This window comes from Haliotis rubra, unplaced genomic scaffold, assembly GCF_003918875.1.
Source record: "Haliotis rubra isolate DU_JTF1 unplaced genomic scaffold, ASM391887v1 Scf466, whole genome shotgun sequence".
Classification (NCBI taxonomy): domain Eukaryota; kingdom Metazoa; phylum Mollusca; class Gastropoda; order Lepetellida; family Haliotidae; genus Haliotis; species Haliotis rubra.
The window spans coordinates 210,415-234,562 of record NW_025767153.1 but is presented as its reverse complement, the minus strand read 5'-3'; the positions used below and the strand labels follow the sequence as shown (position 1 = coordinate 234,562).

Genomic DNA, 24,148 nt, shown 5'->3' with positions numbered 1-24,148 from the left:
AAGGTTTGTGACAATACATATTTAGATATCAAACTGGCTGCATCGTTTGCTCTCCGTCGGCTTCGAGGACAGCACGTGGAGCCGTACAACTTATGTAAACAAAGGATCGCTACGCAAGTGTTACACGTTTTAGGATATTTTCTCAGTGAAACTAAACCATTCTATCAAAGATGTTTACTTAGATGTGTAGACTCGTCAAAATAAAAGAGTTAAGAAATAAGCTAAGTACATTTTATTGAATGGACTGAGTAAGATGTGACGAATCGTCACATCTTTCTGGCCTGTGACAGAGGTACTATGCTGGCTGGCCGCATGGAACTCTGGGTAGAAGAGTGGATGCCACCATGGGAGACAGCCGAAACGGCCGGCTGATGACATTTCACTGCAGTACCCGTACTCGATGTCAATGAGTGCAGACACAAAAACATGTGTGGACCTTTTTTAGGTTTACTTTTGTGTTTACAATGTTGATAAACATCATGTGTTGGCCAATTTCCGGGTGTTATTGAGTATTTGAAGCACGGGAATATACGCCGTCGATTCCAAATAAATTCCCGTGCTTCAAATACTCAATAACGACCGGAACTCGGTCAACACATGATGTTTATCTCCTAATTAACACACCTCTTACGACAGAAATAGGTTGCCGTATTCAATTCACCAGAATGGGTATGATCTGGTGTCGCGATATATAGCTGGAATATTGTCAAAATACAGGGTAAAAAAACAGTCTCACTCACTGTTTTTGTGAACATGTTCACGAAGCATTTGCACACTTATGTGTCTTGACACTTCAATATTCGTGTGTCTTGAAACTCCAACACGTGTGTATCTTGCTTTTTGTTTGTTTGTGGTTTGAAGTCGGACTCAGCAATATTCCAGCTTTCTGTAAATAATCGAATCTTGACCACACAATCGAGTGACACTTGCAAATGTCGATTACGATGTACATTATATGTGCTCAGCCATTGATGGAAACAGGGCGCTTTCTGAAATCTTTTACACTGATGAAAAAACAACATTCCAGAATACATTATCATAAATAATTGAAAACTCAAACTCAATTTATACAGAATATTTTAATCGAAGGGTTAGCCACTCTAACTTTTAATATTTGAATTGACAGGAATATATTGTTCAGCTTGAAACGGGCTAAAATTATAACTTGTCAGGTAACTTATGCAACAATGTTAATGTACATGACCAAATTAACAAGTGTATGAAGCTGTGCTGCGCTTGAACTGTTTGATCTGATAATATCAATATCTAACAACCACATACATCACTAAATAGAAGCAGAGAACATGTCATCTGTAGCGGGACGCCTCCATTCGCGGCTGCCTGAATTACATGTAACGGCTGTCTACAGCATCGACACGGCCCTCCCGTAGATCGTCGTCGACGACCTCCGCACTTCTCCCCAATGCTCTGCAAGAAGATGATTGGACCTTTGCTGTCTGTGTCGAGGTTGGTGACTTTGAAACGTTCATAAAGGGGAATCAACACTTCTGCCTCTGAGGGGAATACTGAAAATTGCACAATATCAGCGCCAAACGTAACTCCCTTCAGGCGAATGAGAGTGCCTGTGCTTCCGCGGAAATTCTCGGCGACAGAATATTCAGATGAGGTCGATGTATATCCAGGAAAGCGCATCTCGGTTCCGTTGTTAATGGAATATTTCTTCTTGTCACCCCTATACAGGTATTCCGGAAGAGTTTGCCTCAGGCGTAGCTTTTCAATAGCGTTAATAAGGAGGTAATGAAAGACCTGAAATGACTTGTCGTATTTCGCGATGTCGCCCTCTCTCAGTATTCTGTTGAATTCAGCGTGCACAGAGGTTGCAGTATAGATCATTACTGCCAGAGTTTCTTCTTCCGTCAAGCCTTGGGACTTCCCCGCCTTAAAGGCCGCATCCCTTTTGGAGGAAGTGTCTTTGTATGCAGTATTAAAGCGGTCATTCGTCTTGACCACGTCCATCAAGGACTCATTCAGTTTCTCAAACTCGTCTTTAGTAATAGAAGCATATATACTGTTCTTTCTTGCGGCTAACTCATAGGTTGCTCCCTGGAAAAAAGATAGGACTTGTGTAAAAGCATACAGAGAGTATCTTCACGTAAATAGGTAAAAGGGTATGCTAGCATCATACTCCCTGGTATGCTAAAAGCATCATACTCCCTGTGTACATTACTTTATATTTTGCTTAATGAAGGTAAAAGTGTATACTAACATCATCATACTCCTGTGTACTTTATATTTTGCTTAATGAAGGTAAAAGTGTATACTTTACTTTATTGTACTTTATATTTTGCTTAATGATGGGTTCCCTTTTAATTTAAAGATTGCATTATTTTGCTTAATGAAGGTAAAAGTGCATACTTCCTGTGTACTTTATATTTTGCTTAATGAATTGTAATCAGAAACTCCTTCAGGGGCCATACTTCCTGTGTACCTCTGCGTTTATATTTTGCATGTGGCATACTGTGTACCTTAATGAAGGTAAAAGTGTATACTAAAAATAACAAAGAGCAAACTAATATAATAAAAGCTTCCTTGTACTTTATATTTTTCAGTAGACTCCCTGTGTACTTTTATATTTTGCTTAATGAAGGTAAAAGTGTACTAGCATCATACTTCCTGTGTACTTTATATTTTGCTTAATGAAGGTAAACGTGTATACTATCATCATACTTCTTTATACAGGTAAAAGTCGTGATTCTGAATCGGATTTAAAGGTGAAACGTTGGAGCTAAAGTGTAAGATCAGCGTTATATTTTGCTTAATGAAGGTAAAAGGTTTGTTCATGTGCGATTCATTTTGCTTAATTTGTATCCTAAGATCAGATATTCTTTATATCTGATCATTGCATATGTCTTGCGACATGTGGCACCCATTTGATTATTTGATTCAGTATGCTGCGTCTAACTCGATGACTCACACTTCACAGAGTCGTGATTCTGAATCGGATTTTACGTTTTTCGGTTTGTTTGTGCTCTGATCTCCTATTTGATTATTTGAATATTAAAGTAAAGATGATCTAAGTATGACAGGTGCATTGTGTTGGCCGGAAGGGGAACATTCCATTGTCACGTCACCACGTACCATTTCTTATAGGAAATTCAATAGCTATGCTTTGTTTGCGCTTCACGAAGGGTCGGCCTCTTTCACCCCACCTTGACCCTTCTGACATGTGACACCTTGCATACATTTACATGTGATTGTGTGAGGAAGGAAATCCAAAACCCTCCCCGATATAGAAGAAAGTAAAGGTTATCGGAAGAAGCCCAGCCTCCCGTTCGTACGACATAGGACACGTGACCCGGAAATTATATGACTCCTGGTGGCTGGGCGGCTTTAAACTTATCAATTGTCTATTACTCACGGAATCACTAAGGAACATTAATACTCACATCAGCCATGAGTAGATACTGTCCCCCTGAAATAATGGATGTAAATATGGTAAGTAAGAAGGGTTGAAGTGAAATGGCATGGACGCCACTTTGAACAATATTAGAGTTATAAAATATCGGCAAATGATGTAAAAACAATATAACCCTACATCAATACATGTTTCCCACGGTGGCAAAACCCACGCGCATGGCCATGGTATTGTTATACGTGTGAGTTTAGTTTTACGCCGCCTTTAGCAATATTCCAGCAATATCATGACGGGGCACAACAGAAATGGGCTTCACACATTGTACCCATGTGGGGAATCGATCACTGGTCTTCGGCGTTACGAGCGAACGATTTAACCATCAGGCTACCCCACCGCCACCTATTTCCGTGAATTACTAGTAGATGACCGGGCCGCAAGAGGATAAGAGTGTGGCGTCTGTATTGCGCATGGGCCATACTAATGTTTTCTGTATCATTCCAAGTTTAGTATATGTGCTGCATGGAGAAGGGCAGATATCATAACATTCAAAAAGGAAAGAGATTGAGTAAATTTTGTACATTAAATGTAATTATCTTTTTGCAGATATGCCCTTACTACACTGATATAAGCACAAACTATCTACCGCAATATTACCCTACATATCCCAATACGGGTAAATTTAATTTGTTTAATGAACACTTATAATAGAAGCAACATTCGCAAACTTGGTATGTATATCCACCACGCTTTTGTACATAAAAACCAAAAACGTCTGCAAACATTGTGATTGTATGCCATTATTGCTATCTGACGCTGTACTAAAGGCCTCTTCAGTTCTGGATTAAAAGAGATTTGACTTTAGTATGGCTACACATAGCGAGTAATGGGAAAGATACAATGCCACAGTCAAAATGATATAACCATACTCTGATGAATTCAGGATGACTGAAGTGTAATGTATGTTCAAAGTTTCAAGGATTTATTGTCAAGAGCACATGGCAAGAATGTTGTGGAGGCTGCCATCTTGTTTCCCTCCAAAACATGAACGTGTATAAAATTGGGAATGGTACACCGGAAATTTGACCTGAAGGTCTACTATTCTTCATAACAATGATTGGATCATCCTCTCTGTGATACATAACAAGTAAAGCATCCAAAGATAACTTAGTAGTGAGTGAGTGAGTTAATATTAAACGTCACATCGGCAATATGTCAGCCATATCGTGACGAGAACAATTTAATTTATATCAATTGAGAAAATAAAAACCTGTCAACAAAGGACAGTGAAACTACTAGAATATCACAGCTCTTAATTTAAAACTAGTACGCTATCATAAAAAAATATATCACTATAGACAACAATGCAATATAAAACCGGGCTATAGATCACCAGCAACTGAAGGGTGATCACCAAACTAAAGACCATGGTGTACTTTGGCTACCTGCATGGACCCTAGCCCTTCAGCCACTGGTGATTGTAGTGAAATTTAGCCATTATTTAAATCAGGGCAATCTAACTGCTACTCGGTACAGAGCCGAAATCCTTAGATTTACATATGGTACCATTGATGAGTTATAGTATGACCAAATTATTGAAATTTTAGGAATATGTTTAATTGGATTCTAGTATAAACAACCTTGACCAGCTATCAAGTGCTTGGTTTCATTCAAGAGAGACAACTCCGTTAATCCTTTTCATTAGTTTGTGAAGAGTTATCCCCTTTGTTTACTTGCTAGCAGACGACATTTTCAGTGATCCTCAGTATGGATGATTTAGAGAAGAGGAAGTTGATTTTAGAGTATTATAACACAAGGACATCAGATCAGCTAAAGTGATTTCAAGTAGAACAGGCATCCCTTTGTCCACTGTTTATCGTGTTTTGATAAAAATATTGCAAAATGGATATGGCATTGAGCACCAGGGAGGCGCAGGTAGGCCCAGGAAATTGATTGTCGGTGACAGGAGGCGGCTTAGTATTCTTGTTTCTAAAAGCAAACGAAGGAGTTGAGAAAACTTAAGGCTGGATATGATTGATAGAGGGATTGTGGCTGTCTGTAAGGAGGCAATTAGAACTGAGCTGCATGCAATGGGTTGGCAGAAAAGTCCAGGAATTCCATCACCGATCATGAAACTTGAACAAAAGGAACGAAGGTTGAACTGGTGCTTACAACATAGAAATTGTAACTGGGACAATGTGATTTTCTCAGATGAAAGGTCTGTTTGGCTGTTTCCTAATACACTGAAATTCTGGACCAAACAAACTGAAAAACCTTTGTATCAGCGCCAAAAGTACAGTCCGAAATTTAACGTGGGGTGGCATATATCTGTGTTAGGGGCAACGCCCTCTGTGTATTTGAAGGAATATGAACAGTGAGCGGTACACAGATATTCTCGAGGGACATTTACTTCCATCTGCTCACGTGTTCTATGGAAATTGTTGGATTTTCCAGCAGGACAACGACCCAAAACATCGTTCAAACCATTCACAGGCCTGGTTTCGGACCCAAAAAATGACATTGTTAGATTGGCCAAGCTATAGCCCTGACCTAAATCCAATAGAAAATGTTTGGGGACTTATGAAGGAAAGTGTCAATAAGAAACATCTGACAACTATTGCTGAAATGAAAGAAGAGGTGGTCCAATATTGGGACAACATGGACCACGACTTTCTAACTTCTTTGATCAGTAGTATGCCCCGCCGCATTGCAGTGACTTGACAAAATACTAACTGTTCACCTGCCTTTGAATCTGGAGTTATGTTCTGCTACTATTCACATTTAATACGTGAGTAATGAGTGAATTTTTCTTTTTTAAATTAGAATCTTTAAATTCTCAATAATTTCTGGTTGAACTGTATATTATGTTACAGTCAATGTGTAAAATAAATTGCCTGATATTTTCAGTCAGTTCACAAATTGGACAGATTGACTGAAAGTCAGTTTCAATGGTTTTAATGAGTATGAAGTGAAACAATATATTTATTGAGTCATGTTTATCCTCCTCATCCATTGTGATTACAGCTAATTGTTATAGCTCTCCCACGGGGTCATATCGGTGGATCATGATCATTTGAGTCAGGTTTGCATTCTTCGACTTCTGATCTCCAAGCGCGCAACTGAAGTAGCCTGGCAAATACATTTTTTCTATGTTTAGTGCACCCAGATTCTGCAGAGTGACAACGGAAGTTTGTTCACCGCAAAGGTCATCACTGAACTCAAGTCAATGTAGCCTTATTTGTTGATGGTGCATGGCTAACCTCGGCATTGAAAGGAGACATCTAAGACATACTGGCTGCATGGATCGGCATCAAGCAGGCCCCATTCAAGGCGCGTTTTGGTACTAATGCCAAAGTTGGTCTTCGAGCAACAACTCTTCCAAATGAGAGACTTTTGACTGAACATGACCTGCAAGCAACCTATCAGTCAAGCAGGTGTCAAATGCGACAGCAGGTACCACGAAAGCCTCACTTAAGCAAACAAAATGTGAGCAAACAATGTCAACCAATGCTCTTTTACATTTTGAAATATTGTTGAAATATTGTTTTAGGTCAATTAAGATGACATATCGTTCATGACGCGTGATAGCTGCTCCCCGACACCGTAGGCGGTGCCTCGGAGCGTTGAGGGAGTAGCGCATCGTACAGTCTCACGCTAGGTGTAGTTCGAGAAACGTTACAGTCGGGCGCGTTCTCCCGTGTCGGTGAGGCCCTTTAGGGTGAACCGATTCTGAGGTCAGTTCTTCTTCAATTTTCATAGTGCCTCTCATTTGACATGCTTTCGATGCAGTAGATGTTTTAGTCTCTAAAAAATTCAAAGGTTTTTTTTTCTGATGGTCCTTAATGGCTTCTATCTCTTTCTTTGCCATAGTCTGTTTCTTCGTCACGTGCACTTATGAACTCCATACTATCCTGCAAGGCTTCATTGTTTTCCATTCTATTTCTCACGTCTAATAGTGTGGTGTTTATTCCATAACAGTTTTATCGAGAATATCCAGTTTACCAAGTTTAACTATCATAAAGTTCACTTAGACCTTATATATTTATGATTTGTACGTGGCGAGTAGTCGACCCCCGATACATACTCTTAGCAGGTGTCGATGTAAACATTTGCGTTGTTAGGGGTGAACTTGTACGGGTGATATCGGACATAATATCCACCCTGAGGATGCTATGATGCTTTGAGGTATCCGCATTTACTTTCAAACTTTCTGACACAACAGCAGGACGATCGCTAGTATCTAAACACGAATCCATTGTCACGGTTTCCGTACTTTGTTTAAACTGTGTAGAAGGTCTGTTCACAGCTTGGCTCTTTAGAGCCGTATTTGAACGATTTTTCTTCATCAACGTCAATATACTAGTTCTATGTTACCTTAGTATAGTTCGTACACATTTATAGGTTCCAGTCTCAACTCGATAACAAGTACTCTCCACATATTGATTGCCTATCGTTCAATACAATTATATATTGTCTATAGCTCTGTAACCAAATGGAAAGTTACGAAAAACCTATTTCTTTGACAACGTCAATATAAACGTAGATTTGATAGGGAGTGAAACACGTGTCAGCCTATCCAATCCTGAACGGAACATCACTGTATTTTTCTCAAGCCAAGTGCATGTGATGTACAACCACGAATTTGTACACTTCTTCATTAATAATATAGAAATGCAAATAAAACTAGAGCACGTACTACAAAACAATCAAGTATAATGAATCGATCAGTAAACCTGTACAACCATTTTTGTGTAAAATGTCATTCTATATCATATAAGGAAAAGGGAATTGGCGATAAAGATCCCCCTTGTTTGACTCCAACATTACAATCACATTTCAAACTTCAAACACATTCGCTTTGATACCATCGTGTATTAATCTCATAATACGTAAGCATTTCCCACATATGTTTAACGAACAACGAGCGACGCCAAGCAACGTTCTGCAATGATATTAAAGTGTATTTATTATACCTGAAGTAAACATGATCACCATACTAGGTATATCACCATTCTACATTCAGATGAATGTAGAGGAAGGCTGAATTTTTACCTGAGCGTCTCCGGCTTGTCTATCAGGGTGTTTACTGCACCAACAACCTGTAGCTATCATCCAAATGAGCTTCCAAGGAAAGGCTTTTCATTTCCCGGAAATTCAGACTCCAGGGGAATTTTATTATACAAAGGCATGTCGTGCAAAAATAGCATCCACGTGTGATTACAACCGGGTTCGTAGTACAATGTACAGTGCTCTGACCCCTTTTGGAGACAATGTAGATCCTGATGACAAACGCTGCTCTATTGTGCAAAAGGCGCTGAAGCTTTTCAAGGGGCTCATGTCGAAATGACTTTTGTTATCGAAACTAATATATCTGAGTCATTGACATATCTTCTATAATGTGTTTGGTGATGGATTTATTGTTGGCTGGACTATTGGATGGATGGACGGACCGTTGTAGAAATAGATGGACGGAATGACGGATGGGTGGATGGACTGGTGTATGGAAGGATGGATGGATGGATGGTTGGGTTCACTGACGGATGGACGGGTTGTTGGGTGGATGGATGGATGGATTGGTGGACAGTTGGACGGATGCTTTCTGAAAAGCAGTCTGTTGCAATCAACCGTTACAGAGAACTTGCAGTCGTGATGTAGGGAACAAGTTAACTCAGGCATAAACACTAAAGGAACAATGTGGCGTGACGGGTGACGAGGCATGTGTGTATGGCTGCACTCTCTGCGTTACGGACATGCTGACATGGCAAGTCATGCTAGCGCTATTCAGGAACAATTATTACGCCGCACGGAAATCAGGGCAAGCTGTTTGTTTATCGTATTCCCTACACGGACTCAATTACGAAGAGACTTTTGTTACAGTGGCTGAAAATGTTACTGATAAATTGCTGACACATATTCCTCAGGAAAAGCTACTTCAACAGAAAACAAATATCATCCTTCATTCACTTCATTCGTCCTTCATTCACTGTTTGTGTATCTCCGTTTTGTCATACTTTTGGTTTAAGTGTGTATATATGACTGCTAAAAATAAGATATTTTGCAAATATTTATCACTTCTTAATTCATATAAAAACACAGATGTTGTCGGTCAGCAGGAATTACTTTTCAGCTTCATACATATGCATCGCTTTAATATGTGCTAGATCAATAACTTACAATGTACCGGTAGTGACGGGTGTACAGGTTACTGGTGTATGGAGGATAACAGTCCATAGTGACGCGGCCGCAGGTTATTGGTTTATGGAGGGATACTGTTTACTGGTAGTGACGGGGGTATAGGTTGCTCGTGTACTGGTGTATGGAAATATACTTTTTATTAGTAGTGACGGGTGTACAGGTTACTGGTTTATGGAGGGATACTGTTTACTGGTAGTGACGGGGGTATAGGTTGCTCGTGTACTGGTGTATGGAAATATACTTTTTATTAGTAGTGACGGGTGTACAGGTTACTGGTTTATGGAGGGATACTGTTCACTGGTAGTGACGAGGGTATAGGTTGCTCGTGTACTGGTGTATGGAAATATACTTTTATTAGTAGTGACGGGTGTACAGGTTACTGGTTTATGGAGGGATACTGTTTACTGGTAGAGACGAGGGTATAGGTTGCTCGTGTACTGGTGTATGGAAATATACTTTTTATTAGTAGTGACGGGTGTGCAGGTTACTGGTTTATGGAGGGATACTGTTTACTGGTAGTGACGAGGGTACAGGTTACTTGTGTATGGAGGGATACTGTTTACTGGTAGTGACGAGGGTATAGGTTACTGTTTATTAGTGTACTGGCAGGTATGTACTGGTGTATGGAAATATACTTTTATTAGTAGTGACGGGTGTGCAGGTTACTGGTTTATGGAGGGATACTGTTTACTGGTAGTGACGAGGGTACAGGTTGCTCGTGTACTGGTGTATGGAGAGGTACTGTTTACTGGTAGTGACGAGGGTACAGGTTACTGGTGTATGGAGGGGTACTGTTTACTTAGTAGTGACGAGGGTACAGGTTACTTCCAGCTATATGGCGGCTGTCTGTAAGCAATCGAATATGGACCAGTCAATCCAGTGATAACAATCACGAGCATCGATCCACTCCATCAGTCGCTTCTTACGACAAGCATGTGTACCTGAAGACCTATTTAACCCAGATCTGCTGCTCATATCGGCTGGGAGGTACTTGTAAGTCATAGCATGTGTCAGGATGTTCATCCGTTAGGAGTTGATGGAATTATGGCATCAGGGCATAGATATTTATGGGCAACAACTAATACGAGAAACACTTAACGCTATTTATTACAAGCTATCATAACGGAAGTGTAAGACAGCAAAAGAAATATAGTCATACTGAATATGTATGGAAGCAACAAAGGTAAGATGAAAACAATATTCAAAACGCATGGAAGTGAAAGTGAACAACAACATGAAAACAACAAACAATATTGGAAAATGAAATAGTAAAATCTGCTCATGTTCATTTCCAAAATTAACATGTACCCTATGGTTTCACTGAAGGAGAAATACAACAAAACGAATGCGGATATTATGTAGCGTCCACTGTAGGGCCAGAATATATGACATTTAGACATGCAGCCAAGAAAGTGTTTTACTCTGTTACTCAGCTATTTTCTATTTAGAACCGGGCTCTGATTGATCTCACATTTCCTGGTGGTAATACCGGCGTTCACGTTATATTTGAGATTGCCTAGGAATCAGAAAAGGCATGACTTGTGTAACACAGACACATATTTGAAATAATGTGGCTCACCTAATGTTTATTTTACAGTTGATGATATGCGTTTCACCATTCTTTGCTGGAAAATACAAAACACATAGCCATTCATTTTCTTCTGCATGTTTAAAAGTATCTTATAAAGTAGAAAACAATGCACGAAGGATTGCCTCCAAAGTACTTGGACATGCATATGGCATTCCGCCAGTCTCCACATATACCCTTCTGAATAACCATTAACACACGTAGCCATATTAGAACTGGTGACATGTCCGTTACTGGTGTAACTTAAAAAGGATTTAGTTTCTGGATGTTTGTGCGCACATGTGTCCCGTTAAGACACAAGAAATGTGATCAACGTGTGTTTTACTTGGAATTACACATTTTCGGCAAAGTACTCTGTTTGGGTTGAGGGATTCGATTCCACACTCTTAGGGTCATGCACCTAACAGCCAGCACACAAAGTCAAGGGAGAACGTGTAATTCCAAACATATGTTGCATTTGACCATATATTACATTGCATTCAAGAACATGATTGTTTCTCAAAACAGGTCATTGATCATTCCAAGACTCTGGGGAATGTAAAGCTGTTGTTTTATATCAGATTGGCGTAGACGTTGGAAGCACGGTTGTATTCCTTCACCATCTTGTAGCACAATTTGTACTGATCCTGCAAATAACATACATCGTCAGTCATCTAAGAGCGATCATTAGTATGTATTACAAACCTTATTGTAGCATATAATACGCTATTGCCATCCTGTTTGAATGTGGACCATGGTTTATATTATGTATTTAAGGTTTATTATTGTGACGGTGATTTCGCACTCAATATCAGTATCCGCAGCATTTAGCAACATTCCAGCAATATCACGGCGGGGGACACCAGAAATGGGCTTCACACTTTGTACCCATGGTAAGGAGATCGAACCTGGCTCTTCGGCGTGATGCGTTAACGGATATTTTGAATTTGAGAGAATAAATTAGAAGTGCTAATTAAAATCTAAAATTCATATGCTTGATATGTTTCATTGATCCATTTTGAAATCCACAATGTCAACTGCCAAACCGATTCTTATCTATACCTATCAACGCCTAAAATGAAACAGCCAATGTACTCACAAAGGAATGTATAAACTGTGGTCTGACACGCTGCAGTTCCTGATGGTGAGGAAGATGTCCACGTCTCTGTCCAGCCTCCAGTCTGCTGATGATGTTCAGGGCACTGCAGAACACGCCGCTCACACCCTTTGGCGTCGCTGGTGAACAGAAACAACCACGTCATCAAGTTGCATATCACACAACATCAAACATTCAAACATCCATTGAACCATATTCATTTAGCATGTTTCGATTTGAGGACTCTTAGTTCACTATGGTTACATCGTTGTTTCAAGTAATTTTGCTTATTTACACCATACTCATGGCAATGCTTCACAACTAACAGTCCTAACTTTAAAGCTGACTTAAAACCGGCATACTACCTTGATGCTGCCAGAGACTAACTTGGGTTTTATCAACACTTTCCTACATTGCGCATGTCAGGTTATTTTGAATCTAGAATCATGTTCTTTGACAGAGTTTATTATCCGTCAACACACCACAGTTGTTTTCGTTGTGGTCCTACGACTTGTGATGACATTGGACCACGTTTTGGATTAACCATTTTGATAAGCAAATTTAATCTTATCATGGTTCCTAACCAGAATGAAACTAATGAGATTACATCACACAAAGGGGCAATATGTCTGCAAAACACACATTTACTTCACACAATAATGCTCTACTAGGCAAAGGAGTTGGGGTGGTTTGGCCTCTGAGTATTACGGTGTGCCACTGTAAACGGCGATCGAAAGGAGATCGTAACGCCCATACCATAACATAGATCCTAGCGCTAAAGTAGCTTCATTACAACGACACCATTAACTTTACTACTGTCAAACGAGTCGTGCGAGAACATATATATCACCAGCACAAAATACGCTTTGACGAATTTCGGAGAAAACCTTCATTTCATTACGTGTATTAACAGGTGATGGGTGAGCGTACATATCTAGGTCGCTCTCAGTGGAATATCGACGACGGAGGGACATGCATTCCATGTACATGTATATTTCCATAACTCATTTGTATATTTTGTTATTGTAATGCTCACTGAACGAAAATGCATACATGCAGTGGACGAGGATCTTATGGTCACCAGAGCTGTTGATTCATGTCCACCACGTTGATGATCTCCAAGAGGAAGCATCATTGGACACCATGTCCAGTGACCGGAGACAGAACACTGTGACTGACCGTTTGCTGTCCTGAACAGTGACAAAAGTCAGGTGTATACTTCATTAAGGAAAATCGCCATTTCAAATAACCATATGCCGAAATCGCGATTTTTTTTTCAGTAGCAAAGTATTCATATACCAATTCATGTGTCAATAATAACATCATTATGTACAGTCACAATCACATGTCATAGGAATGATTATATCTTAGCAGAACGTTATATGCAATTAATCACAACACAGGCAATACGATCATATCTTACGTTAACTGACTGCTTGGAAACCATGAATGAAAAACCGACCTCCTTAACATTTCCTCAAGCTTCATTTTTCTCGGTGTAGAATGCTCCTTTTGAATTGGTTTCCATGTGTGCTACACTGGAATGGTCCAGTCGCAGCATTTGCTGTCTTTAAGGGTACATCTTTCTTGTCTCCTGATAAAACAAATGTTTGAGTGATATTAATCGTTTGAGTGAACATAAATGGCAATTCAATACTCCTTAAAGAAACATGGCATGTCATTACACCCTAACATGATTTCATACCTGAATGTAGAAACGTACAAAACAATATCAATAATATTTACCTTGGAGGCGTCCGACAGACAACTGTGAAGCAATCATGGTAGTAATAACTAGTCTCCAGAAGTCCACCAACAGTGTCTGGCAGTGGAGTCTGGGTGACTATCATAGGACGATGGTCGAAGGGTGGGACTTAAACATGCCGAACAAACAGATTATAAACAAAAAGTTCCTGTGAGCCAAACCGCAATGGTGATGCAGTTTTGATATTGGCATGATGTAGTTTTGTTCTCTCAGTCTTGATTGTTCAACGTCACATGGCAAAAGAAAGCTAAATGTGGTAGAGTTAACTGAATGCTTGGCATTCCTTGTGATCATGTATCTTAACATTACATCTTACAACTGCTAACAAACATACGTCGACAGAAACACTGCATTGATGTAGTCATTCCGACCCGGAACGGGGAGTACACAGGTAGGTCTGGACCTGTTTCGCCAACAATACATGGCGTGGTGCTTCATTATCACGTTGAACGGTTCCTTAAGGAACCCACAACCATAACCGATCATAATTGATCAGTGCTGTTTTACTCGCAGTTTTAAAGAACACTTGATTAACGCTGATACAACAATAGGACATCAACTCAATAAATTCAGGTCATGGAATAACTTATATCAAGAGCATGACATCTTGAGAGCGAGGTATCTATCTTCAAATTTGGAATTTTAATTTGGTGTTTTATGCCGAAATATTAACGGTAGCAAAGCATTGATGTGTCTCTCGAGAAATTTTTTCCTTCATGTGAAGTAGATTAAGAAGATGAATGTAACTCTTTGTTGATATGCCCTCAGCTTATACAGAACTTCGAGATGTTGCTTACTTAAACCATTTAAGTACACCATGGTATCTTTTGCTTAATAACCTGAACAAAATAAACTGGAACACAATCAGTGTAATTGTATTTCTAACGAATATGAAATGAGAGTAACACGTTTTAACAAATAATAGAAAAATGATGTTCTAAAATCGAATCTGTGTCCAGATATAATAAACTTAACAAGTAGATGCTGTACATTTCTTGAGGGGTTGTTTCCATTTGACGAGCTACATGTAATCAACTAAGTCTGGCAGTGCCCTTATAGTTTTGACAATAATGCCTTCACACCAGTTTGGAGCATGTATATGCATATGGACCTGTGGCATTCATACACGTAATGTAGTAAACTTATTTGATCAATGATGTTTGTTCGTGTTGAAAGATCAGTTGTGTTAGAATGTACATATTTCAAAGAAGTTTATACCTGGGAGAACATACTGGCTCCTATTTTTGATTGAGTTCTTCCGAAGCAGTGCCTCTGATGTCAAATCTTCTTTGAGTCTGTGAAATTTGTTCTTGGAGCATCTGGAAGAAATATAACACGTGATTTGTGTTACGGCATGGTTGGTATGTTTTGATTGCCTCACGCAACTGTTGTTCCTTACAAAAATGAATAAAGCAATCAACTCGACAATAAGTTTCAAAGGAAAGGCAGAACAACTATATATCAACATTCACATACTTTGAAACTGTTCTCTCAGCATGTCCTCTTGAGGCTGTTTGAGAACGTCTCGCCAACACCAAATGTTTTGGTCAAACTCAGACGAGGTAGAGTGTTCCTTGGCTGCTTGAGAGCCCTCCCAAAGGAACTACGTCAGCCGCACAGAAACACATACTGGCTCTGCAACCAACCATATGACAATACCATGAATAAGACTTTATAGATACTGACCAAAACACAAAATATCCAGGAGCTAACTCGTCAGAATGCAGATCTTAACCAGCGCGCTATCTTTTAAAAAGACCTCATACTCCAAAAGAAGATGTAATATGATTTTTATGTATGCTTAGCAGAGACTCTTCATCGGAATCAGCCGAAAACATTTAGAATTTTGAAGCATTCTGCAATCTAAACTAATATAATGGTTAGGGATGTGAAGTGAAATATTCTCACACTCACTCAGAAAGCACTCACCAGTGTCTGAGACCATGTTTCATCCTGTTCTGCCTCATGTACTTTGCCGACACATGAACACGTTGACGTTGTGCTTCACTCTCAGCTTCGTCCATCAGGTGTCCATAGGGCAATAGATATACGCCCTGTTCGACTCAACCTGTGCTGCTGCCAAGCAAAACAAAAATCACTGAATCTCATTTTCGTAAATAATTACCACAATCAAGTTAACTCTGAGGCAACCTCCGTTTCAGCCATTCCATTGTCACAAGCGTCTTTGTTGGCGTCAAAGTAAATGATCGTCCACCCGCGATGTAATACAACGAGGTTCTTACTAAGTGGCAAGATACACCATTTGGTAATTGCGCCAACAGGTACTGTTATGGCATACGCATCCTATAATGGCATACGCATCCTATAATGCCATAAGGACTTGTTGCTTCTGACACCAAAGAGTTCACCTACGCAGCCGGCTAATACGGCTACACCAGTACTAAATGAGACATTCTGCTTCTAAGAAAACAGAGGTGATACAAATATGTGCTAGGTTATGTTACGTTGTATGTTGACTTCGCCAGGGTATTGTGTACATGGAACAAAAATGCATTCCACCTCCAGGGCATACACCTGACAAGTTTTAATTGCGCAGAATCGGTAGAATACAAACATTTGTCCACTGGTTCATTCATTGTAAAATATGTTCATGTGAACATTGTTCATCAGGGCCCCTGTTACCTGTAGTGCAATTCACCATGGTCCCCTGTCCATGTCCCCATGTTTGACCAGTCTCCAGAAGAAGTTGACGAGGGCAGGAGCAGAAGGAACACCATGGTCCAGAGCCAAAGATATTAGTGAAGTGGTAGTGCGTCACCAGTCTTCCTACGGTACCCTTCTGTAAGACCAAGGCTAAAACGTTCTATCTGTAGAATGTCATAATGTTAAACCACTTAGTCGGAATGTTACCCCTGTACATATTAGTTGACACGTGTGGTTAAAGATCTGGTAACACACAATGCCTGATAGTATGTATTCTTTACATGTTCTACAGAGACTGTATATACTTATGTTGTTCTTGTACAACGAAAGTGGTGACTGTGTAGTCAGCCCCTATGCTCACAGTTTTGTTTGTCAACCTTTATAGCATCCGTAGGTTTCAGATTTGCTTTCATCGGGCCAGTATCTTTCCACACTTTTCTAATGCAATATACAAAAGGGTTCCATTGTAGTATAAATTTTATGATACATGAAGGTCATGTTAATGTAATCAAGGGCACAATAAATTATGTTCTTTTGAAGCACATCCTACCTTGTTCACCTCCATCGCTTCGTCAGCATGACTATCTGTGTGACGTCCTCCACCCGCACACCATCCGCCAAGAAGTCCAGTGATTGTCCGTCTGGTCTATGGGTCCTTGATGGAACACAGTACTAATTAAGAACCTCTTCTCAAGAAAAGACGACAGCCATTCACTTCCCGTTTACTTATACCATATATCACGGCTGAATAAAATTAAAGCACAATAATCAGCGTTTAAAATTCCCGCATGCCCATTAAGTCCGAACGGTCTATGTTTATCTCGGACGGTCAAACCTCAAAAGTAGCCTGTCCGGTGGCCCTGTAAGATATTTTCTGGGTCTTGATTAGGTTTAGTTTGGTAAAACAGGCCATGCAATTCAGGGCTTAATTGCCACAATACATGCAGCAAAAGTATTCAGAAACTTGACATTTTTATTTTTTTATATTATTTTGAAAACCGAGGACGAGGCAAGTTTGTATCCGGATCAGTAATTTTAAAGTTACCAACCGGCTGTCTGGCTTGGAATTTGGGAGTTTTCAACACTGCAAATGAAATGTAAGTATATATAAACATATAGCACGTACCTTGTGTTTGCTATATACTTTGCGAGTATCATCATATCCTCGCTAAAAGACATACTTATTTTACTTTTTATTCAAATAAGTAAAAAGATTTTATAAATGTAATTATGTGTCACCTTTATTTTCCAAAATTCACAGTAAGCTACATCAAATTGATAATTGGATATTTGATCTAGTTGACCTTTACCCTACTCATACCATGATGTAATTGGCATTAATGTGAATCTTCCATCCGTCTTAAGCACAACCCTCAAAGAATCATCATCTGATTGAAGATAAAAATCAAAATATTTGAGGCATACTCTGGATTGTTTCAAATGGATTCTTACTTGGTGAAACGTTAAAACGAATTCTGCAAAAGTGAGATCTGTTTTACAACCATAAGCAAATTCGACTCCTTGGCGGACCGATGATGATAGACTGGGCGCAGTGGACTTTAAACAAATTAGGATATGTTCCGATAGGAAACAAGAACCCCTGAAGTACAATTGGGTAATCAAGTGATACTGATCAGTATCTCGCCCATATGGAAGGTAACACGTACTTTTGATCCCTATTTTACAGTATGAACAGTATGATGTAATGTGGGTCAGCCTATTTCATTATGTTAATGACAGACAGTCACCGAATACAAGTATTTATCCTGAAAAATATTAGATCAATGTCTCATTGCTTATCACCAAAGCATTTGCTCTGCTTTTTATTATTCAAATCCCTTTTTATTCAATAATTTTAGCCTCTGAATCCTGCGATATTGAATTAATTAGGGCGTACGAAGAATACTGATTAAGTAAATGATAAAAGGAAAATAGACCAACCGTATAATTACCGATGTTTGTTTATAATAATGTCTAGCTTTATGGCGGCGGTCTGAAACTAAACGAGTCTTGACCACATAATCCAGTGCGATTGACATCATGAGCATCAACCTGCACAATTGAGATACGATGACGTATCCCAATAACCAAGCGGGCTCGTCCATTCGATCCTGTTAGTGCCTTACGACAAGTATGGTATTGTGAAGATCGATTCGACCCGGATCTTCACTTGTTGTATTGTTAATTTGTTTATGCTTTGAAGTAAAACACAGCGTAACAACCACATACTTACACGCATACAGAGCAAGGAAACGGTTCTTCGGTTTGTTGTTAGGTTTTATAGCGGCTTCATGTGGATGTCTTGCACCATATGGGATCATCTGCATCACATATGGGCGCCGCAAATACATTATTCATTACGTCAAAGCACACGTCTCGTACACAGGAGTGTCTTCCGCTACCTAACGAGTATTTTAATATTTGTATTCTTTGCTATACCCAAGCACTCCCATGTTTTCTGAATGGATGAATCTTCTATTTCAATGTCAAGTGTTCTCGTCACGATATGGCTGAAATATTGCCGATGTGACGTTAAATAATAACTCACTCACTCACTGAATGGATGAACAAAGAAAATTAAGATTGAGGAACAACATTTAAATCCTGACTCTTAGTCAAATCATGTAAAACCATATTTCACGTAAAAATCCATTTTACATATGGCAAACAGTGAAGCTGTATAACGTAACAAATCTTATTCCTAAGTTAACTATTTATAATAAGCAAACCTCAAATTCCGTTCCAAACGAGGCTTTTGTCTTCTTCTCAAATATACACTGTTTCAGGTTATCCAGCCGCATGTTAGGTGGCACCTAGTTAGTAGGTAGGTGGCGGCAGCATCGCTGCTCCCGTCGACTTCAGTCTCAACAGAAAACACGGGTATCCCCATCTTCTTCATTGCAGAGTGGTCCGTGGGCAGAATTACTTGCGGATATGGTTTTATCTGAAAGAATGGATAGTCATCTGATTTGATGCAATAACAGGTATATATATATATATATAAAACAGAATGCCTTTTTCTCCAACACGTTTCGTTCTTTACTCTTCAGGGAGATTGTAGCGGTTACAGTATGACAACATTCTAGAGCGTCAAGGTCACAGCTTGCAATGGTTTAACATTGGTTTGTACTTGTCTATGAAGTAGTGTTCTTTTAAAATTCGTTTTATTTTGTCGAATTTTGAACCGATAAAGGGAAATATTGTAAATTTAACATCGTTTCCTTTCGCACAGACATGTAGTGCTCAGTGGGATACATCGGTTTTCAAGGACACTTTATTTGTTGTTTGTGGACCAAAAACATGATATATGCCATAACATACACAGGCTATAATTATACAATGATATATTGGTCAATCATATATATAGCCCGGGTTCGTATCCATATATACAATATATGTTGTGTCCTGAAACCCGATGTAGATAAATATAATGTTGTTCCAGCCAGTAGAAACATATACGTTTTTTGTATCTTGGAACCGGACGTTTTAAGCTATACTACGATTAAAGCCGTTTCTAATTTCCAAATATATTAATGTAAGAAGAGCATAACCTACAAGAATATACCCATTTATATTAATATTATAATCATGTTAGTTTGTTTTATATGATAAGTTTGACCCTCCCAACAGAACAACCTAACCTCGCCAACACTGTTCGGTTATAGAGCCAGAATACTCATCAAAGCACAAAGCATTGCGACCAGCATGACGTCACTCGATCTTTAGAATCATGGGGAAGGGACCTCTAGTCAGACGATAACCGAGCTCGTATGTTTGGTGCTACAGATATACTGCATATGCACATCGGGGATAGTTTGGGACCAAATTACCCTTTGATGGGGGTTCATTGATGGTGTTAAGCTCACGGTCTCGTCACGGTAAACCAGACGTAAATGAAGAATGAAAAGCAATAACTCAACGTCAAATCCAACGTCAGGCAGTGAGGAGGATTGTCAGGAGTGTTACTCGCAGTTGACTGAGGTTAACTAGATTATTTCCTTGCGCTGTTTATTTATACCTTTGATTTCCCGAGGATTGCATACCAGAACCATGAACAATACCCTCACTTGTTAACGTCACACACGACTAATGCAATCAACACGTCAACAAAATGAGTCATTTTCGCCCTGTTTGCTTCTCGTAATAAAGCTATATTTCTTGCGTTTTAGGTTCGCCAGTTAATTTTTATCCTCGAAGGTCAGATTAGCCAGAAAGTAAGTTAGTCTGAAGTTTGGACATGTTATTATTAAGTATTGAAGTAATGTTAACATATTAATTTAACCGAAATAGGTAGTGTTACGAGATATATTTTTCCACGTGTATACTATTGTTTTATCTCCTAAATAGTTTGATTTACTCTTACTTATGGCGTTAGGAAGTCCTTTTCCGATGGAACGTGTTTCTTTCGAGTCATCGATGTTTCCGTTCTCTCCTATGACAAATATTTTCATTAAGCCCGAGTAAAGTAGTGTAAGGATAATATAACAGATAATATTGATATTATTACATGTAGCATTTTCCCCTGTTTCAAATACCGGAAAGAACTGTACACACCAAACACTCAACATAATGGATGAAACACTAATAAAATTATGAAGGCGTCCTGTATAATCCTAAAAAAAATGTTCAGCAGTTACCGTTTCTTGCACATGACAATGGCCACGATAACAACGATGACTAAAAGAGCTGCAACAAACCCTCCAATAATTGCTGCAGTAGTAGTTCCCTTATCGGCGGAAAGCTTTCATGAAAACAAAACAATAACAGTGTTATTGTAACAGGTCATACTTCGTAACTAGCCAGCTAGCCCTAACTAAAAAAGTTAGCGTTATATATTTTATACCAAATTAATTTTGAATTACTGTGAAGAGACGAAGAGATGAGATCATTTTACAAAAATGAGGTTACAAATAACGAAAAGAGAAAGAATACCAATATTTAACACATCTGTAAGACTTACACAGACGTAAAGTGTATGTTTCAATAAACATAAGCCACTGCAGTTGACACGATATTCGATAAATACGTTGAGAAGTAAAAGGACAAAGTGAGTGAGTGAGTAAGTATGATATAGTAATTATGTATAATAAAAACAAGTGATTTCTGGGCGTATAATCCTTATATATATATATATATATATATAAGGATTACAATGTCTTTGAATGCAATCTCATTTGCCTTGTCAAGGTGTCGATCGACTATTTTAACACCGTTATCTTAAAGGTCACATGCAACCAAAAAACCAACCAAACATGGTAAAAACACAATTATCCTTATTCATGACATATAATATACATTGCTGATTATGAAAAACATATAAACAAAATTATAAGCGTGCAATCATGATCAAAAGTGCAATATTATTGTACTTAGGGTTACTTCCCAAGAAACGAAGCAGCCGGGATGCAGCGGGCCAGTCAGGGCGGGTGGTATGTGCACTCAAGTGTAACAGCTGGTTCATTGCAGATGCCCTCAGCCTTCGGCTAATTGTGTGTGGTATATATAGAGATGTTGGGTTTTGTAATACATGCTCATTTTTGTGTATAACATTTTGCAATCAACAGACATCATAACATGTCATGTGTTCCAGATGTATCAGACCTGCCTGTCTTTGTGAGTACATGAAAATGTGACAGGAACCGAAGCTCCAGGCCATAAATCAATGCACATTTTGTTTATGATTGTATAGCCTGATTGGTGTTAAATTCAATTGCATGTGGTCAGTGATGTGTGAATATTTGTCATTAGCGGACAGACGGGCTTTGGTGTGGCAAACAAGACATTGAGTTTTGTCTGTGACAACGAACATATCTATATGCAGTTAGAAATTCTGTGTACTAAATAATGACATTAGCAAGTATCGAACTGAAAGTGACTCGGTAAGAAGAACGTGTGGTGAAATAGACAAATGAAATTATATAAACAGGTAAATTTACTGTCATAACATATATAAAAGCTCGCGCCTGTGAGATATCAACAAAACATTAGAAAATAACCAACAAAGCCCAACTGCCGGTATTCACCGACAACCCGCTGGCTGCGCAGACCTGTTCCTGCGCACATGCTATGAGCGCAGCCAGCCTATTGACCGTTTTCCCCAGAAAGTCTGGGAAATTTAATTGAAACGTTTGAACTCCGATTTCGCGCGTTTTTCATCGGTATTTTTCAACTTTATAAGTTGAATTTGCATTTTGTTGTTTCGGTGAAAGTCCATACCGAAGGTATCAGAACCCTTCCTATCACATACTATTGTAATCGCTTGATTGTAGTGGAATTTTAGAGCCACCGTCTATACAGGTATCCCCCGTCCATCCTTCTATTAATACACCCTCTAGGACAGGCTCCTGTTATCTTGTGACACACATCGCCAGCCTGACATTGTCCGCACTGGAGGCTACAGTCCTCACCATGAGTACCATTGGAACATGCTGATTGTATACCACACAACATATGTAGTTTGGTACATAAAAGGTCAAATACATTAAAAGCAGCCACGATACGATTTTACGTAAGACGAAACTTCCATGATGACATCATGCATAATTGTTTGATTAAAAGCCGACGAATAATGTAACTGTTAGAATGTAAATGCAAGTGGTTTTTAGAGTTGAAGGTAATATGAAAACGGTCGTTGACTTGGTTGGTATTTGTTATGCAGTTATCAACATGTGCACCAAAATCCTATATTTCCCCGTCGGTGGTAAGGTAGCCTAGTGGCTAAAGCGTTCGATCGTTACGTCGAAGACTCGGGTTCGATTCCCCGCATGTGTGAAACCCGTTTCTGGTCTTATTGCTGGACTATTGCTAAAAAGCGGCCCAAAACCATACTCCCCATTCACTCACTATACATACCCGACTGACTGACTGAGTTTAGTTTTACGCCGCTTTTAGCAATATTCCAGCAATATCACAGCGGGGGACACCAGAAATGGGCTTAACACAATGTGCCCATGTAGGGAATCGAACCCGGGTCTTCGGCGTGACGAGCCAACGCTTTAACCACTAGGCTACCCCACCGCCCCATACATACCCGAAGACATTACACATAATAAACACAAAACATGATAATGGTCCACATAAACAAGTGAAGCCATTCTAAGAAAGTTGCTCGGCAGCACCATGCTTGTTGATTTCACTGATTAAAATGCATGTTATTTGGGCTTTCCTCACAGTCTCTCAATGATGATGATGATGAATCCAAGTAAGCAAATAATGTGTTCACGTTAATGCTTATTAAATTTGAAGACAAACATATTCATTATCACAACTGTCACAGGCTGGGATCAGTACTCACGTTGCAGACATAACATTGTGTCGCCATCCATCCACCCTGATGCACATCCTCCAGGACATGCTCCTGACTTCTTGTCACAGCTGACACCACTGAGGCAGTTTCCACACTCGTTGGTACAGTTAATACCATAGAAGCCATCTGGACATGCTGCAAAAGCCAAACATTTAAGCAATATCCATCAGCATGGTCTCCCT

The 24,148-nt window shown here is 39.3% G+C and overlaps 1 protein-coding gene and 2 long non-coding RNA genes across 3 annotated transcripts; 1 reads left to right on the top strand and 2 right to left on the bottom strand.

Annotated features, from left to right (window-relative positions):
- Positions 1-1,064: 1,064 nt before the first annotated feature.
- Positions 1,065-3,499, bottom strand: LOC124290458 (NAD(P)(+)--arginine ADP-ribosyltransferase 2-like). The gene is made up of 2 exons (XM_046727165.1): positions 3,408-3,499; positions 1,065-2,064 (listed from the first exon to the last, which is right to left on the bottom strand). The coding sequence occupies exons 1-2, from the start codon at positions 3,414-3,416 to the stop codon at positions 1,267-1,269; spliced, it is 807 nt and encodes a 268-aa protein (XP_046583121.1). The 5' UTR covers positions 3,417-3,499; the 3' UTR covers positions 1,065-1,266.
- An 8,092-nt stretch (positions 3,500-11,591) lies between these two features.
- Positions 11,592-12,274, bottom strand: LOC124290462. Its single transcript, XR_006901936.1, has 2 exons — positions 12,235-12,274; positions 11,592-11,782 (listed from the first exon to the last, which is right to left on the bottom strand). It is a non-coding gene; the product is annotated as an uncharacterized LOC124290462 (long non-coding RNA).
- Positions 11,955-23,666, top strand: LOC124290463. Its single transcript, XR_006901937.1, has 3 exons — positions 11,955-12,028; positions 15,291-15,293; positions 23,617-23,666. It is a non-coding gene; the product is annotated as an uncharacterized LOC124290463 (long non-coding RNA).
- Positions 23,667-24,148: the final 482 nt, after the last annotated feature.